Source organism: Dendronephthya gigantea, unplaced genomic scaffold (genome assembly GCF_004324835.1).
Source record: "Dendronephthya gigantea isolate DGI-Jeju-01 unplaced genomic scaffold, DenGig_1.0 000020F, whole genome shotgun sequence".
Taxonomy (NCBI): domain Eukaryota; kingdom Metazoa; phylum Cnidaria; class Anthozoa; order Malacalcyonacea; family Nephtheidae; genus Dendronephthya; species Dendronephthya gigantea.
Genome location: NW_021163030.1, coordinates 177,900 through 194,939, shown reverse-complemented (window position 1 = coordinate 194,939; position 17,040 = coordinate 177,900). Strand labels below are relative to the sequence as shown.

At 34.8% G+C, this 17,040-nt stretch overlaps 3 protein-coding genes across 3 annotated transcripts; 2 read left to right on the top strand and 1 right to left on the bottom strand.

Moving 5' to 3' along the window:
* Positions 1 to 710: 710 nt before the first annotated feature.
* On the top strand, positions 711 to 2,409 carry LOC114521611 (DELTA-stichotoxin-She4b-like). Its single transcript, XM_028542102.1, has 5 exons — positions 711 to 768; positions 861 to 948; positions 1,323 to 1,364; positions 1,698 to 2,148; positions 2,238 to 2,409. The coding sequence occupies exons 2-5, from the start codon at positions 867 to 869 to the stop codon at positions 2,338 to 2,340; spliced, it is 678 nt and encodes a 225-aa protein (XP_028397903.1). The 5' UTR covers positions 711 to 768; positions 861 to 866; the 3' UTR covers positions 2,341 to 2,409.
* A 1,132-nt stretch (positions 2,410 to 3,541) lies between these two features.
* Positions 3,542 to 6,649, bottom strand: LOC114521408 (vacuolar protein sorting-associated protein 28 homolog). The gene is made up of 9 exons (XM_028541855.1): positions 6,478 to 6,649; positions 6,376 to 6,398; positions 6,247 to 6,284; positions 5,872 to 5,961; positions 5,582 to 5,687; positions 4,994 to 5,095; positions 4,749 to 4,802; positions 4,429 to 4,520; positions 3,542 to 4,154 (listed from the first exon to the last, which is right to left on the bottom strand). The coding sequence occupies exons 1-9, from the start codon at positions 6,530 to 6,532 to the stop codon at positions 4,040 to 4,042; spliced, it is 675 nt and encodes a 224-aa protein (XP_028397656.1). The 5' UTR covers positions 6,533 to 6,649; the 3' UTR covers positions 3,542 to 4,039.
* Positions 6,650 to 7,427: 778 nt separating this feature from the next.
* LOC114521481 (chitin synthase chs-2-like) lies at positions 7,428 to 17,032 on the top strand. Its single transcript, XM_028541947.1, has 12 exons — positions 7,428 to 7,839; positions 8,722 to 8,955; positions 9,347 to 10,043; positions 10,169 to 10,566; positions 10,939 to 11,014; positions 11,295 to 11,488; positions 11,847 to 11,985; positions 12,268 to 12,523; positions 12,816 to 13,285; positions 13,799 to 13,941; positions 14,451 to 14,577; positions 14,917 to 17,032. The coding sequence occupies exons 1-12, from the start codon at positions 7,507 to 7,509 to the stop codon at positions 15,324 to 15,326; spliced, it is 3,477 nt and encodes a 1,158-aa protein (XP_028397748.1). The 5' UTR covers positions 7,428 to 7,506; the 3' UTR covers positions 15,327 to 17,032.
* Positions 17,033 to 17,040: the final 8 nt, after the last annotated feature.

Below are 17,040 nucleotides of genomic sequence, written 5' to 3'. Positions count from 1 at the left end.
AACTAGGTGCAGTTGCATTTCTGAAATAATTTCAGAAGAATCAGATTTTGATGCAAAAGCTTTCCTTCGGAATTCTGAGGACAGCAAATATAATTTCAAATTCAGTGTTATTGAAATTTAATTTCCAAGATGACGGCTGCGGTTAAAATGCTAGCACAGCTATATTTGTTCAGGATTATTTACCCATGGCCAACCTCGTATACACCTTTGATTATTAATATGAAATCACAGAAAAAACTTCACGTTACTCAGCAACGCAACGAAGCGAAAATAAGATGACTGATAGGCTTAAAACATACAAGTTTATGATGGCTTAAGAATTATCATACATGGCGTCACCTGAAAGTTTAAAAATGACTTCAATTTTGATTGCTGTGATTCTAATTAACTGTTTGATTACTTAGCTGGCAAACTTGAAAATCCCAATTAACATTGCATTCTCTATTTCTTTATTACATACCTACTTTTTTAATTCATCTTCCCAAGCAAAGGTTTCTATAAATTCAATATCGATTTTAACCACACAGTTTTACTGCAAGTAGTGGTTTTACCCAGCCATGTTTGTCAAAAAGCGAAAACATTGCTATATTAGTCATATCTATATATCAGTAAAGTAAACGATGTCTAAAACATCACTAAACATTAACCAAACCTGATTCAACACTGGATGACAAATATAAAAGTATATAAGTTCTATGCATGTACGACAATGCATTTATTTTTGCGTCCATAAAGATTATAAAGAGGCGAAGAAAAGTGCAAATTAAGGTATGCTATTGTTATATAGCGAAGTAGATTTTCAGATTTTTCACTATGTGCGGCAAGCCTTAACAAAACAATTTATGTTTTAATATTTTTAGCTGAAAATGTTGATTAAAATTCTAATCGTTTTGTCTGTTTTTTGTCTCATTGGGTCAAGTGGCAACTTTATAAAGAATGTTGAGAAAGGTTAGTAATGCACCACAGTATGTTGTAGAATAATAAAAATAATTCGTCTCAAAGGCTTATTAAAACCATCTATAGAAATTCCACTGAATAATATTCAAATCAAACAACCAGTCTTTTAAGTTGGGTATAAACTGCTTGCTTTGACAATGTTTATCCTTGCAGTTTCGGTTTTTTAGAATAATTTTTTTAACATGCACTCAGTAATTTAGTTTCCACCTCTAAAAAAACAACGTACCGACCCATCATTCACCTCGCCATTCATAACAATGTTGGTTGGGACTTGGTTGCCTTATTATCTCTTTCCAACGAGCTATGCCTCACCACAAATCTTGACCATACACCGCCACAAACCATAAGTATCTTTGCTTTAATAGAGAAATCATTGGACGAATCAGACAGAGGAAACGAAAATGAAGGTAGTAAAAAAATCTTTCTGATAAAATAGATTCAGTTAATCCAACACTTTAATTTTAATCTTTTTAAATCATATTGGCGCCCAAGGACAAGATAAATTATATTATATATATTATATATCAAGTAATTTCAAAATGAACAAATTTAATTTAACGAAACGGAGAATATTTTCGGCCTATATAGAGTTACGGCAGAACACGACAGTATATAACTGTACGAATGTAGGATTGAGACACCATAAACTGCAACGATACCCGTGACTCTGTGGCAACCAGTGTATGGTAAAAATACCATGCATTAATCTAGGTCACATAAAACCTGTCTCCTCGTTTTAGGTAAAGTTTCTAAGAGAGGTTTGGCTGCAGCTATCCCGTTAATAGAACTCGGGGTGACTGTCTTGCAGTCGGTGCTCGAGGCTCTTGGAAATATTGAAAGAAAAATCGCAATTGGTATTGGTAATAACACACCATACGAATGGAGAGCTGATGGTGTCTATTTTCGCTCTGGTACATCTGATGAATTTCTTCCTGCTTCTGTGAGTTCAGACGAAGGCGCGATATTTCCAGCCAGAAAAACAAGTGGTCCAGTTGCAACAGGAGTAGTTGGCGTACTCTGTTATTACATTCCTAAAAAACAAAAATCTTTGTGTGTCATGTTCAGTGTACCATTTGATTATAATCTCCATAGTAATTGGTGGAATGTGAAAATGTTCTCTGGTAGGAAGTCTCCTGACCAAGGCTTGTATGAAAACCTGTACTATAGCAAGCCTTACAAAGGTGACAACAGGTAAGACTACTGGGAAAATACTCTAAACATTGTATATCTGGGAAAATACTCTAAACATTTGAAGTTTTTAATTCTTTTTTAACTTGCAGATATCATACGCAGAACCTTGGTTATGGTTTCATCATGGAGGAGGGCATCATGAACAGCGCAGGGAATGCTCGACTTTTGATAAATATTGCTGAAAAGAATTAACCTCAAGTCCTCAATGAAAATTCAATATATTTCATTTGTTAAAAAGGAAGAAAAATAAAGCTATAACTAAACAGACCGAGTGTACTATTCCTTGTGTAATAGAGTAAAAAATGTAGTAACGAATGTGGAGAATTGTTTTGGTAAGAAGGGATGAGACAGTAAAGGTTAACTTTCTGTAAGTATAAACTTACTAAACACTCTAATTGATCACATGCGTGTACCAAAGAACCAAATATTTCAGCCCCTATTTACACTACAATCGATTTATTGGCACGGCTAAAATGGGTGCCCGGTTTTGTTTTCGTAGCCTGAACACTAATAAAATTGGGTACGGGTACCGGAGGAAGGTTGAACTCTTTTTGCAACTCTGTATGTCACCATCCTTTGTATGGCATAAGAAATCTAGTTGTGTACGTTATCTTAATCAATAACATTATCACAAGTTCATAACACATTGTCATATATAAAAATATTTTGCTCTCTATTCTCTGCGGCCTGTGGCGGGACCTTACATATTTTCAACATTGGTGGATGACGTTGATTACTGTTAGTGTAGAATCAAACCAATTATATGTCTGTGTTTAGCGTCTTTATTCTGTTATCATAATATACAACTGACGTTTAAAGATTTTCAATTTATAAGGGCGTCCCAAAGAAACCCAAAACAATTGAAATCACCCATAACATTAATGTAATACCTAGAGTTTAAATGCTTAAGCACCTGTTGGGACCCACAAGGGTATAACTTGGTGTATAAATGTTTGACATAAGAATGTTCATGTGACAGTAAAATTTGTTTGTATACCCAAAAATGATTTTTATTACGAATACACTTTACACATATAGATAACAATATTCAAATTTACAACTCAAGCAGCTTCGACATGTCTCTCTTACTGTATTTTTTGTAGGCCTATTTAGTAGCATTTTACAGGTTGCGCTAATCCTCAAGAGCAAAAATTCGCGAACAGGTCATTCAAATTTTAACAATAGATGATTTCAATAGTTTCGGGTTTTTTGGGACACCCGGCAGTAACGGCAGTATAATATGTACAGGGTGTCCCAAAAAAATGTCCCCTCTATTGAAATCGAGCCTTTGTTAGAATCTGATTGCCTTAATATTATGATAAACCCAATTGAAAGCAAGACGTTTTATTTGAATGCCTCAACCTAATAACTATGCTATTTACACACTACTGCGTTGATCATGCATTCAAATTCCAACAAAAGCTTCATTTCAATAGCGGGGACTTTTTTTTGGGACACCCTGTAGAATTAAGCATATACAACGTTGTCGTTGATTATCCTGTATGGCATCAGGGTATAATTTAATTCACGTTCGTCATTACTATTGCTAAAATTCCAATAGATAATAGCCTCATCATTTCAAACTACTTTTGATATGCACGCTTTGTCACAAAAGCTATGTTGGACGAATATTGGATTGGATATACCTAAGCTAATCGGAATAAAGGAATTACTTGGAAACGAGAAACATTGTGGATCTACACTTAGCAGATCCTAAAAGCAGTTCCTTGATGTTTTAACATTTCACGTTTTCTGAATGGGTTTAAAATGGGAGAAATGCGGAATATAAACTATTTCAGAAGTAACTGATTAAGGTATGTAGATCGAGGGTTTCTGGTATATTACCGACGAAGAATACTTCAAAAAACGTTTACCATATAATGTGAAATAACTAATGTAACGATTTGTTGAAAGCATTATAGGCCGTTTCTAAATCAAACAACATTTGTCTTGCTTGATCTTCTGATAGCTCGTCGCTAGCTTTCATTTGACCCATTGTGTCAAGCCTAAATATATTACAGAAGTATTTTTTACTAAACTGTTACTGATAAAGAAGTTACTTCCTGGAAATAGTGGAAATTTGTCAGCATTGTTACGGGTGTACAACAGCGAATGCTTACTTAGTTGATGACATTATAGTGGAAAAATGGATTCTGAAAATTGCATGAACACCATATAACTTGTCAATGTTGGTGTAGATTGGGCAGAATATAGTAAATGAGTGAGGTGAGTCAGGTGACACAGTTTAGGGAACAGCTTGTGTGACCACAATTAACCTACCAGGATTTCACTTTTACTTTGCCTTCAAAATCCTCAGCAAGCTTACTTAAACTGTTCATAGTATCCATCAAATCCCTTAAGTCTGGGTGGATCTGATGAGATAAATATTGAATCATGCATGTGAAAAAAAAGCATGTTGACCATATATATATATACAATACCATATTATGCTGAAAACAATAGTTGATTATCAAATTGTTTATGATTTGAATTTAAAGAATATAGTGACCAGACACAGTTGTGTACAGCTCCAATAGCATAAAATATTGTATACAAATGTATCGATCATTTCCAATATTGACAGGAATTTTATTTTATACCTCATCTGTCGCTCTTATTTGCAAACGCAGTTTATCCATTATGGTTATAAAAAGCTATAAAAAGAAATAAATAGAAAGTGCCTTAATATATGAGAGCTTGGTTAACATTTTAAATAGTATGTTGCAGCATTATTAATTATAAAACCAGTAGCAAAATTTTAACATTCCATAGCATGAGCAAATATTACAGTAGGACTATATCTAAAGTGGTAGTTTCAGCTATAGTATACTGATTGGATTCATACCATAACAATGTCAGCAATACACTTGCTTGTGTTTCCTTTGTCATCCTTTATTGTTATAGGCCGATCTTCTTTGATTCTTTCTAAGGCTGCCGGACAATCCAACTAAAATATATCAAAGATGATGTATTAATTGTGTAAACTGGTTTTGGAGGGGAGGAGGTATTAGTGTATTTCACTGTAATTAACAAAAACAACATAAATGCTTGAGTATAAAACTAAAAGATCAATCAAGTGCAACTATATAAGCAATCACTGAGTAATTAATGTTTTAGTTGTGTTTTAATTAAACAGATGTTGGCACTAATTTAATTTGTGAACGGATCATTAACATGATAAATGAGCAACAAATGACAGCACCAATGACACTTAACAAAAATATCTGCTCTAAAAACATTGCATGCGTGATTTAGTTTTGTGAAAACAATGAAATATGGGTTATGGAAAAAAATATTATGAAAATTCCATATCTGATCATTTCTCCAACACTGCATATCTATATTGTAGTGATCCAAGAATTGGTCAGGGAATATACTATTAATAACCAAACATGTATATAGAATTAAAGACTATATGTGTTAAGTGTCTTACCTTATACTTTTTCATGAAGCTTTCAACAGTTGGAAATTCATCACTTTGAACTTGTTTGAATGCTGCTTTGTATTGAACAAGCAATTTGGAACAAGCAGCAGTGTATCTAAAGAAAAAATTCAAATATAGATCTTGTGAGTATGTTACTGTATATTAAATAATAAAAAATACATTACACATATATTTTTGCTATACAGAATTAATTGTAAAATATTATTGTCTGGCTGCATGGTTAGCTATACCAATGCAGAAGATAAAATTTAATATGATATGCACATTATTGTACATACTCTTTTGGTGTGACTGCATCCTTGATATAAGCTTTCTCTAATGCCTGCAATGTATTGATAACTGCAAAAAAATCGGCTAAATTGTCATACCTAAAAAAAGTAAAATGAAACTAATCATAACGTTTGGAAAATTAGAGACACTAGCTGGACAGCTGCATAGTCTCAAGGACGTAGGTTGAAAGGCAGCTATGATGTTGATATATCATAATATAAAATTGGCAGACATGTAAATATGTTTTGACCATCCACAGCTACGATTTCAGCATAGCTATACATAGCTATACTTCTAACAACAATTTTATATTTTTAGCCATTAACACTGTTACTAAATATAGGGAAAGCAATTTCTCGAATAAAGTATAAAGATATTTTTACTTTTCTCTTTCTCGTCCGCTTTTATAAAGCTTTACCTCCTGTAAGTATAAAAATCTACCTTTATCAAAGTGCTAAATAGTTTTCAACAAAAAGGAAAACATTTTTACGAGCATATTTAATATTTTATACCTCATAAAGTTCAGGTCTGTTCGCTATAGAAAAAACCCAGATATTTTAATTATAAACTGAACATTCCCAGTACAAAACTAGGGATCCATTTCGAATACTTACCTCTTCGAGACTCTACATTTAAAGATCGGTTATCAGGAACACTTTGAAACATCATTTTTATGATACGTTTTGTCTCGAGTTTTGTTTACGTTTCATATCCTCTGACAGTATTTCTGAGCTTCGGATTACGTAATAAAGTTTACTTGTATCCTCGGCCCACTGACTTGTATACTGATTACTGAATACTGTATAATTAGGTCACTGCAGAGAGGTCACTGTGATGGTGACAATAACACGGACTAAAAGTAAAAGACGGTTGAGGGGATTAAACAATTCACTGGGAAAAACAAAACTACAGATCAACTACAGATAATAGGGTAAAACACGAATGAGGGTTAAAAGTAAAATGGGGCTCGCCATTTGCCCGGCCTATTTGACGTGCACATCCTGTGCTAATCTTCCTAGTAGTCAGCCCAATGGCCTGCCCGCAGACTCTGTAGTGTAGAGATCATAGTAGAGATAGAGGATACCAGTTTTTTTACCAGAGATTTTTTGCAGTATCGATACCAAATTTTGATACCTATTGCAGTAAATCTGACCAATTTTGCAAAGTTGTATTCTGGAACTCTGTGATGCTGAGTTGAAAAACCTAGTTGAAACCTGGTTGAAACAAGACTCTTAGTCCACTTCTAACGTGTGCTATTAGAAATTTCAAATTTGTTCTTAAATCATGCATGTAAAATGTTGGTAAATCCGGTGCACCATACTGAAATTGCGCTGAATTGCGATGAACCAAAAACAACGTACGACCGGCGTACAACGTATGACAATTTAAAAAAGTAAAGTAAAAACATGACATGTCCTGTCTTTTCGGAACTTTTTTTAAAGTTTTTTACTTTGAAATGAATCAATAATTTTGCGTATGCGATCTTGATACTTGATACTTCCTAGCGTGTGTGCGACCTATCAACGCACGACATTTTGTCACAAGACTGGTGAAGTATCCGCCAGCATGGTAATGTGGTTCCTGCATGTGCTCTCACTGACTCACTCTCAGTCTTTGCGGATATTGGTGATACAATTCTAGTCATGGCTTCTTCATCTTTCGAATTCAAGCTTTCGGCGTCACAGAATTCTCGGCTTGATGTCGAAATCCCATTTCTGTGGCCTCGCTGGGGCGCAAGCGTTTGTAAATGGTTATTTACGATTGTGGTAGCAATATTGACCCTAAGCGCCGCTGTTGCAAGTAGAATGGCGTTAATTGCAATTCCTCGTTCAAAACATAGTGGTAATGATGCTGAAATGTTTTTAGCTCTGGTTATTGTTATCATGGTACCATATTTAGTGGAGTTTTTGCGCAGTCTATGGTTACATGGAATCGTGCCCGGACATGAATGGCCAACACCTTGTGCCATATTTGTTGTAAGTATTATCAAAATATCGTTGTACAAGGTACATATCTCTATGGTGGTTATCATCATCATCATCATCCATATTAATCTCCTAGGGGCTAGGGAATATCAATGCAACAAAAAACCCGAAAAGGCAAAAATATAAATTGTATCTGCATTGTTAGCTAGCTTTGCCCTAACTTCCTTAATTAATATAAAATCTTGACATAAAGTCAATCATAATTTTAATTTAAAGAATTTTAAAATTGAATGTGAAATAACTTATTGTTTTAGCTCCCTCTAATATTCAGCAATCATTTGATAGAAAATTAAACCAGAAATTTTGACAATAAAAATATTAAATTCTAAAAGAATAAAATTCTAAAGTCCCAAGACAGATCTTGTAAAGATTCTAAGAAGTAAACTAAGAAGTACTATTAAAAATTATGCATTGAGATGGGATGATAGTAAAACCCTTATTCTTAGAATCATCATTGATCTGGGCTGAAATTTTTTCCTGAAGTTAGTTGAACATACATACTTCCAGTTCAAATGTTGATTGATTAAAAAGTTATGTTGTATTTTGAGCCATCACTAAATCCTGGCTTTGACCAGCAGTTTGCTGATTGTATACACACAGTTTGGCTTGACCTGTCAGAAGTGTCAACTCTAAAAAGTTGGTGATTCAAATTTGTAATTAAACGGTCACATTAGTAAATCACCTTTTCGGTTTCCTGAAACAACCACCTATTTTGTTTCACTTTGATCTGAAACTTTGAAACATAAAATAAGTAATAAAAATATGTAAACTGCACTTTGACCTACAGAATAGTTATTTGTCAAACAGTCAGAGTTTGGTAGGGGTCATTTTTGGGCACCCTGGAAACAATTTTTTTTTTTTTTATTTTTCTAGGGTGTTTTTGATTCTCTTTTAGAAGTTTTTGGTGTATGTTATTTTACCATTGCTGTCCTGACATTACCTGATCTGTCCTCTACAGAGCTGATTCTCTACATGAATGCAGTGTTCATTTTGCCTGCATTTAAATTTTACTTTGGCAGAGAAAATGAGCGCTTTTCTGTGATAAACATCCTAGCTTATGTTACAGTATTTTTAGATCTAGCTGCTTTGGGATGGGGAATATACAAGGTATTGGTTGCCATTTATTGCTATTCTGTAACATGTTGAGTCGCATTGGTGCAATACCTCCATCAGTAATGTAACAAAGTCAATGGTATCTGTTTTTAACTAATTAATATAGCATTGCACTTTTCACCCTTATTGTACACAGCCAGAAACGCCACAGACTTGCTGCAACTTGCGCGTTTCTGGCAGTGTAATACTATGTCATATCCCGATTGAATTTATTTGTGAATGCAATAATATCGTCAGCCAATGGCCTTACATTATATTACTTGGGAAACTTCCTGTATCAACCCTTAGGGCAAGGCTGGGGGAGGGATTATGTACATTTATACAATCATATATACTTTTAATTAACGACGACAATTTTTAATCAACGGCGAAATAACTTTTTTAGTTTACTGGAATAAGAGAAAGAACAGCTCTACCTGCATCTCTGGTGTTACTAAATGTTGCATGGTTTTCACCACTGCGGAAATTGCAGCTTCGATCTCGTGTTGAATCTCTAATTGACTCACGAGATTACAATCCTTTGTCCAACAGTGAAGCGGATTTGAGTTCAACAGACCGTTTGACAGAATTTGATGTTTTATCGTCTTCATACGGTCGAGCTACGAGAAAATCTGGAGTTATAAACAGCGCTATTAAGTTGATAACAACTCCATTTGTCTGCGTTTTTTTCTGTCATTTCTATGATGTTGTTAGTCTGTATGATGTTCATGGCTATCAAATCAGTAACGGTCTTGAAATATACACTGTCTATATATGGGTGAATGTTATTTGCAGTTTTGGAGTATATCTCTTGGGTTCTCTATCTTGTATGGTTGGTATACAACGTCAGGCGTTTGCTTTTCCATTGTTACTTGTCACTCCAGTTGCGATATTTCTATCATCAGCACATTGGTCATGCGAGTCTTGGACTATTCCGTCATCCTGTGGTTATGTCTTGGGTGTAGAACATTATCATGTGCTCATTATAGCAGCGATGTTGTGGCTTGGTCTTATGGCGTATGTAATGTTATATATTTGGAAAGGGCAAGAAGAAACGATGGTTCCAGAGAAATACCTGTTCTTAATTCCTTACACATACAATGGTATGTACTCTATATACCTTACGCCCGCGGAGCGTATCAGTCCCTAAGTCCCTTTTGGCTGCCAAAAAATGTTGTCCCCGCGGTCCATACCAACCACTAATGTATTGTATTGCTTCATCTTTTAGGAGTATTCCTAGAACAATACTTGATTCTTAACAGAGAGGATTCCGCCATAGCACGTCCATTTCTACAAACATACCCGCACAATCAAGCTAATGTGTTTCTTTGTACCACCGTGTACCACGAAGATCCCAAAATCATGGCGCAATACTTAGTATGTTTGTCACGTATTAACAACAATAAACGGAAGTATAACAGTTTAGAAACACACGTTGTGTTCGACGATGCCTTTACAGCGTCTGGGACATTGAACACGCAAGCACGGTGTTTTGTCAATCTTTGTAAGGAGATATTGAATATTTCTACAATGACACGAGATATAAAAATGCCTTATGGTAGTGAAATGTTGATAACACTGGAAGACGGGATGGCTGTTTATCTGCATTTTAAAGATTCTCTTAAGGTAATTAAAGTTTAGAAAATGCTGATTCCGTGGTTTTCAAACTGTTAGTCTTTTGATGATACCAGACATTCCTGCTCTACATGCTCTTTTACTCTTGCGATTTCAGGTGTGATTTTTTTCTTTTGATAGATGTGAACGAGTAATTAGTTACGAATTAATGATCTGATGTATTAGAACTCTTATTTCAATATTAGTATTTCAATATTCACTCGTTCACATATATCAGAAGAAGAACTCTTTACAAAGTGATGTTTGATATAACGACATTCAATGTTCCTTTTGTGTTCATTCGCCCTGTATAGACACGTGCAAATTGCTTTCTCTATATTGGTAAACAATAAATAATCTCTGCATGTGTCGTTTTAATACTAGGTGAAGCAAGGTAAAAGATGGAGTCAAATGATGATTATGTCTTGGATAATTGACACGAAAAGAAATTCAATTCACGGTGTGTTTCCGCCCCTCAATGTTGCTGCTTTGTTCACTCAAAACTTTTTTCATGTTATTTCTGATTTTTTTAGCGACTTGAGAGTTCTTTCTGCTCGTAATTATTTCTTCATTTGTAGTTTTTTGCTAGCGTTTGCTACGTTGCAAAGTCGGCATATAAAATGATTTTGAGGGGATATTTTGTTTGCAACAAGAGACACCGAGAGTATGGTGCTTGTTCTACTTGCACTACCTATTTGTAGAAATTCACCTTTTTTTATTATTCTTCATTTGTTTTTTAGATCCTGCGAATACTTATTTCCTTACTTGTGACGTGGATGTTTCGTTTACATGTTCTTCTATCGAGAAATTGCTGGATTTAATGCTTCGCAAATCATTTGTTGGTGCTGCTACTTGTCGTGTGTTTGCTGAAGGGTCAGGACCTGTTGTCTGGTATCAAATATATGAATACGCCATTTGGCATTGGTTAGTTAAGGTATGAGATAGAATATTTTAATTTTTAATGAATGATTTGTTTGAAAAGGTTGTTATTTCTAAACATTTTTCTCGGTCCATTTACAACAGTTCAAAATTTTGTTGGTTCAGGCTTTATAATTGTAACGGTCGTTGACATCCTAAAGATATACAATTACGCGGAGATCATATTAATCCCGCTACTGTCGAAAACATTTGAAATGAGCGTTTAAGGTGAAAATGGCGGAGAAACAATTACTGAAACCTTGAGAATCATATCTGTCGATTATCTGCCTTTTGGCCGCATTTTGTCCTATTGCTATTTCATAAGCAAAACTTGTCCGCTGGCGATTATTCCTGATTTTGCTTTATTTGTGCAGGCAGCAAACAGTGTGTTTGGATCACTCTTGAATTGTAACGGATGTTTCAGTGTTTTTCGTCTGAAAGCTTTATCTCAGGTCATTCCAGTTTTCTCAAGACAAACAGAAAATGGAGGCGACTACATCAAAAAGGACTTGGGTAAGTCAGTAAATCTTATGGTATATGGAGTCCCAGTTTACATAAGAATACTGCACTGTGACGAGTTCAGAATAATATTTTCTCGCGTAAAATGGTTATTGCTGACGAGTTCACTGAATAACGAAAATTGTTTTTATTTTGAGGTTCGATTATTAGCGAACCCCATTAGATGATTAAGTTTATGCTCATTTACAATGATAATTATATCAGGAAATATAAGTACCTTGAAAGTTGGCTTCGTTGACATTGTTATATAAATCAATCTGTGTTTTTTCTTTTTAGGTGAAGATCGTTTCCTGAGTTCTTTGCTATTAAAATCAGGCTGGGTGTTAGACTACTGTTCCTTGGCCGAAGTTTCAACTTTATGTCCTGAAACATTCGATGGTTTCTTTCAACAACGGCGACATTGGATCATGTCAAGTTTTGCCAACACTTGTTGTTTAATCAAAGATTTTTGGAATATTCGACATTTTAATTATAAGTTGTCTGTACTTTTCTTTGCTTATCTTATTATCAGCGTATTTTTCATGGTTATCAGGTAATCTTCCGGTTAATCTGTTTTGCATGTAGTATGATTCACAACTCACACTGACCTTAATCATTTTCAGTGTCATAACTCATAAGTATCTGGTAATGTAGAATTTTAGAGACATTCCTTGAAGTGTCCTTAAAATTTATTCGCACAATCCAATTTTGTTTTAACTGATTCACTTCTTACATGCATGGATGTTTTATAGTATGTTAAAGTGCATTGTATTAATAATTGTCATCAATTAACACGATACTGCTCTTGTCAATGTGTTTCACTTTTTGTGTGAATATTTTTCTAGTCCTTCAGTGATGATCTGGATGATAACAGGATCAGTATTCTACATCACAGGAGGACATGATGTTGTTACAGCTCTTGGTATCACCCTTATGGCCTTGTTACTCCTATATATCGCTGTATGTATGTTTACACTCCCAGATGTTCATCGTGCCTTCGCTAAGGCTGGCTCGTACATTCTTGCAGTTGTCATATTTATCCTCGCTTTGGTTTCATTGGGTCGCGTAATTTCCAACCCTTACAACACCTTCCACCATTCTGATGACCCTCCTCATGATCTGGATAAACAAATGAAGATCAGCGTAGCGATGGTTTATGTCATTATATATGTAGGAGTATTTGTAGGGACAGCTCTTGTTTATCCCAAAGAATTTTTATGTAATTTACAATCATTATGGTATCTGTTGTGTCTCCCTGGATTCAATATCTTCTTATTTCCCTACACTGTTGTTAATATGGCCAAGACAAATGAAGGTATGTTTTACCCACATTATATTTTTGGTAAATCGTTTGAAACGACGTTCAAATGAAGCGCGCTAAAAGCACTGTGAATGGGACCTAGATGTTTGTTTTTCAATCTAAGTGGCATATACGACACCTTAAACTTTCATATCCATTAATTTATTATACGATTAAAAGGCTGTTTACATGAGCCTGGTTAGCCGAGATTTAACGAGGCATGAAATGATTTTGAGGTATTGAAATGAGTATTAAGATAACATGTTCCTGGCAGTGGTGTGATGATGTAATCAACCAGACAATAACATGGTTTCATAAAGATTTATTTCAATACCTCAAAATCATCTCGCGCTTTGTTGAGTCACGGCTAACTTGGCTCATGTTATGTAAGCAGCCCCTAAAAAAACACTTAAAAACATTTGGAAATTCGATTTTTAAACGAATTGTTTTATTCCTAAATAACGTTTTTAAAAGAGAGACTTATATTCTTTACAATATCCAAAACCCCGTTTATTACCTACCTTTCAGAATTGGACACACCCGCCACGGTTCATTGGTATTACCGTCTGTTAGAGTTCGTGTGTCGAAGAAAGAAACCTGCAAGTCCACAGAATGTGCAGAGTTTTTGTTGTAGTTGTTGTCCTAGTATCATTGATACCGACCATTATGAGGTATGCAAGATCATTTATAGCTGTAACTTTAATTGCGTAAAAGTAAGTTCACATGAGTAGTCCCTCCACTTCAGAGCCCACACATAGCCAATACCGTGAGAATAATGAGGTTGCCACTTACACGTAAAATATTCTGCCATATCTATACAAACTACATGGTCGTCAAGACTATTGAACTTAAGAATGCATAACGTCTTCTAAACTATATATGAAACCTCAGATAAAATTGTACAGTTTGTAGACAGTTTGTTGAAATACAGTCGTTTTGAAAGGCAGCGGAATTAATGAAGTAATCTAACTACTTTGCTCGATTTCGTGTTTCCATTCCTAGTGGCTGTGTCCATGCATATGACACGGCATCCCCTCTTGACTGTTTATCTATTTCTTAGAAGTGCATCTCTTCACCCTTCCCTCACCTTTGTCGTCATTTACTTGAAAACCACTGACATACACTATATGAAGTATTGATGCAGCACCAGTTTAATATCCGACTAATTGTTTATATACAGGCCGTCATCAACCATGAAGAAGAAGCGACAGAAACCGCTGACAAATGTGAGGGAGTGGGACCTGATGATGACGTCATCGTGAACAAAGATGAGACAGTAGAAATATCCGATGAAGGTGAAGATGAAGGTTAGTTAAATTTGTTTGAAATTTTCATCGTTCGTATACATCATAAATTCGCGGCCTTTCGAACGAGAAAACAGCTTGCGAACTCACTTTAGCTTGCGCAGAGAAAGGGGAATTTTTTGAGACGTGGGGAAATTTTAAAAAGGAATGAAAATTGAACTTTTATATAACCTACATAATTGTTAGCGCTAGTAATTTAAGAATATAATGACAGAATTACATAAATGATAAAAAATAATTTCAAATATGAAGTTACTACTATTTACAATGACGAAAATTAACGTTTTATGATTAAACTAATAAAATAAAAAAGTAAACTGATATAATAAAATGTATTTTCAGGAATAATTGACGTTGGTGTCAGTGAACAACGTAAATATTGGCAAAAATTATGTCAGGAATTCCTTCTTCCCTATGAGAGAACCACTTTGATCGAAAATCGCAAACAACTAGTTTTCATTGCTAATGGATCTCTGCTAGTTTTCTCTCTTGTTAATATTTTGTGGTTTATTGTTGATTACGGGTTTCTTCTCACAAGCCCGCTTGGTTTCGGCTCTTTAACATTGTTCACTGCCGTATTAATCATGCAGTATATTGCAATGTTGTATCACCGGCTTATGACGGTCTCTTACGAACTTTCCCAAGCATGTTTCTACCCGAATATGTCGCAACGACCTCGCCCGTGGGAACTACCGTCGATACCATATCCTGGTTATCAGCACGGAAAGAATACCATCGATGCTTCTGCGTAAATCTTCGTCTGTGTTGGGCGGTATCTTTTAATCTTTTATATCTTGTCAGAAATGTATTTCACTAATTTCTGCACTTAGAAATGTAATTTCTTAATTTCTTAATGTTTCTCTAACGCCACTTGAAAAAAATGAGACGATTGTTAATAATTCAATGCCTCAGTGAAGACAAAATGAATCCCTGAAATATGAAAAAGATGACGGCTATATATAACATGGTAGATTAGTTAATATTGCATAATTTAAAAATATGATGATAAACGTCAACATATCAAATTCTTGTTTTCTTTTCCATTTGAACTTTTTCTCTTTGAAAGACTTCAATTACGTCACATTCTTCACATACAAGTGCGTAAAAATTGGCTGAAAAAGACCGCAAAATCGTCATACAAGAAGCGTCCAATTTTCGCAACTTTGAACACTCCAGGTGTGACCCTCTTGAACAGCTTATAATCTAATAATTTAATTATTAGACTAATACTGTGCTAATCTTTTGAAGTCAAAATTCCATTTGCAGTCCAGTTTCAGTCACGTTTAAAGTGCATAACATTAGCATTGACATGCATTATGCTCTCGGGGTGCAAGTATTTAAAACAATATGTATATAATACTATAGAGTTTACAATTAAGTTCTTAATTTGGTTATTGACATTGTATAGTACACCTTAGTAAGTCAGTAACCTTTTAGGAATAGCGTAGTATGAAATGAACCCACACTTCACTGGTATTCATACGGGTATAGCTGCTTAGCTAGATAATATTAGGCATTAGTTGTAATATAGAGGTCATAGTAATAAATCCTAATTGATAAGTAAATAATTCCTTTATCTATGAAATTAGAAATGCCAATGAAGTGTGCGTTAATCTTTGCGTTCCTAAAAGGTTACTGCATACTTACTGAGGTTCACAGGATATTATTCTTTTTAGAGCCAAACGTGTAATCTCGAAAGTGTAATACCATGGATAGTTAAAAGATTTTATTATCCATGGTTATATACACATTGCATAAAAAATCCGATTTTGACATTTTTAGACAAATAGACTCGAAGAATTTTAATGGAAGTTCGTTATTTAACACTATTGAGAATTACTTATTTTTTATTGATTTTTTATCTGTCACGGTTCCCAAAACGACTTGTCACCTTAATCCGCTAATAAGCTTGGTGCACTTAGCACACACACACACACACACATACCACTCGTTAAAAATGTGATTTTTGCCATATAATGATATAAGCATAATATTAGCATTGCAAAAAAAGAAAATTGTTTGTAAAAATATCTTTGTAACCATTTTTGATAATTATCTTTGTAGTTATAATAGTGTGAATACTACTGGAAACTCCTAGGAAATCAACTTAGTTTCGGGACGTAAGTTATTTTAGCCGTGTTTATATTAGGCTTGCGTTGATTTTTGTAGTGTAATTCACCTGGCTTCAGCCAAGAATTCTGTTCATAATCGCAGGGCAGGCTTTACTTTTTGGGTCTTGCCGTCTGAGAGGGGGCCTAAAGCCGGCGGATTTCCATTCGGTGCAAATTGCCGCGCGAAAATATTCTTTTGAAATGTGTTCAGTTCAGCTCGTCCAATGGGATGAGTTACGCCTGACCCAGTAGGGAATGTTGTGCTTGTAACTTCTGTGATCCCGCTTTACAAGGTTGACCTTTCTTTCTTAAATCTCTAGTCTATTGGAGACAGGGAATTTAATGGACAGAGGAA

Bases quoted from the DNA above. Each gene is read 5' to 3' on its own strand.
- LOC114521408 (XM_028541855.1), bottom strand. From the start codon at position 6,532: ATGATGTTTCAAAGTGTTCCTGATAACCGATCTTTAAATGTAGAGTCT. The intron at 6,399-6,477 runs GTAAGTATTCGA...TTTTTTCTATAG, and splicing joins AAATGTAGAGTCTCGAAGAG to CGAACAGACCTGAACTTTAT. The intron at 4,521-4,748 runs GTATAAAATAAA...TTATCTCATCAG, and splicing joins AAATAAGAGCGACAGATGAG to ATCCACCCAGACTTAAGGGA.
- LOC114521481 (XM_028541947.1), top strand. From the start codon at position 7,507: ATGGCTTCTTCATCTTTCGAATTCAAGCTTTCGGCGTCACAGAATTCT. The intron at 7,840-8,721 runs GTAAGTATTATC...TTATTTTTCTAG, and splicing joins CACCTTGTGCCATATTTGTT to GGTGTTTTTGATTCTCTTTT. The intron at 8,956-9,346 runs GTATTGGTTGCC...TAACTTTTTTAG, and splicing joins TGGGATGGGGAATATACAAG to TTTACTGGAATAAGAGAAAG.
- LOC114521611 (XM_028542102.1), top strand. From the start codon at position 867: ATGTTGATTAAAATTCTAATCGTTTTGTCTGTTTTTTGTCTCATTGGG. The intron at 1,365-1,697 runs GTAGTAAAAAAA...TCCTCGTTTTAG, and splicing joins CAGAGGAAACGAAAATGAAG to GTAAAGTTTCTAAGAGAGGT. The intron at 2,149-2,237 runs GTAAGACTACTG...TTTAACTTGCAG, and splicing joins CCTTACAAAGGTGACAACAG to ATATCATACGCAGAACCTTG.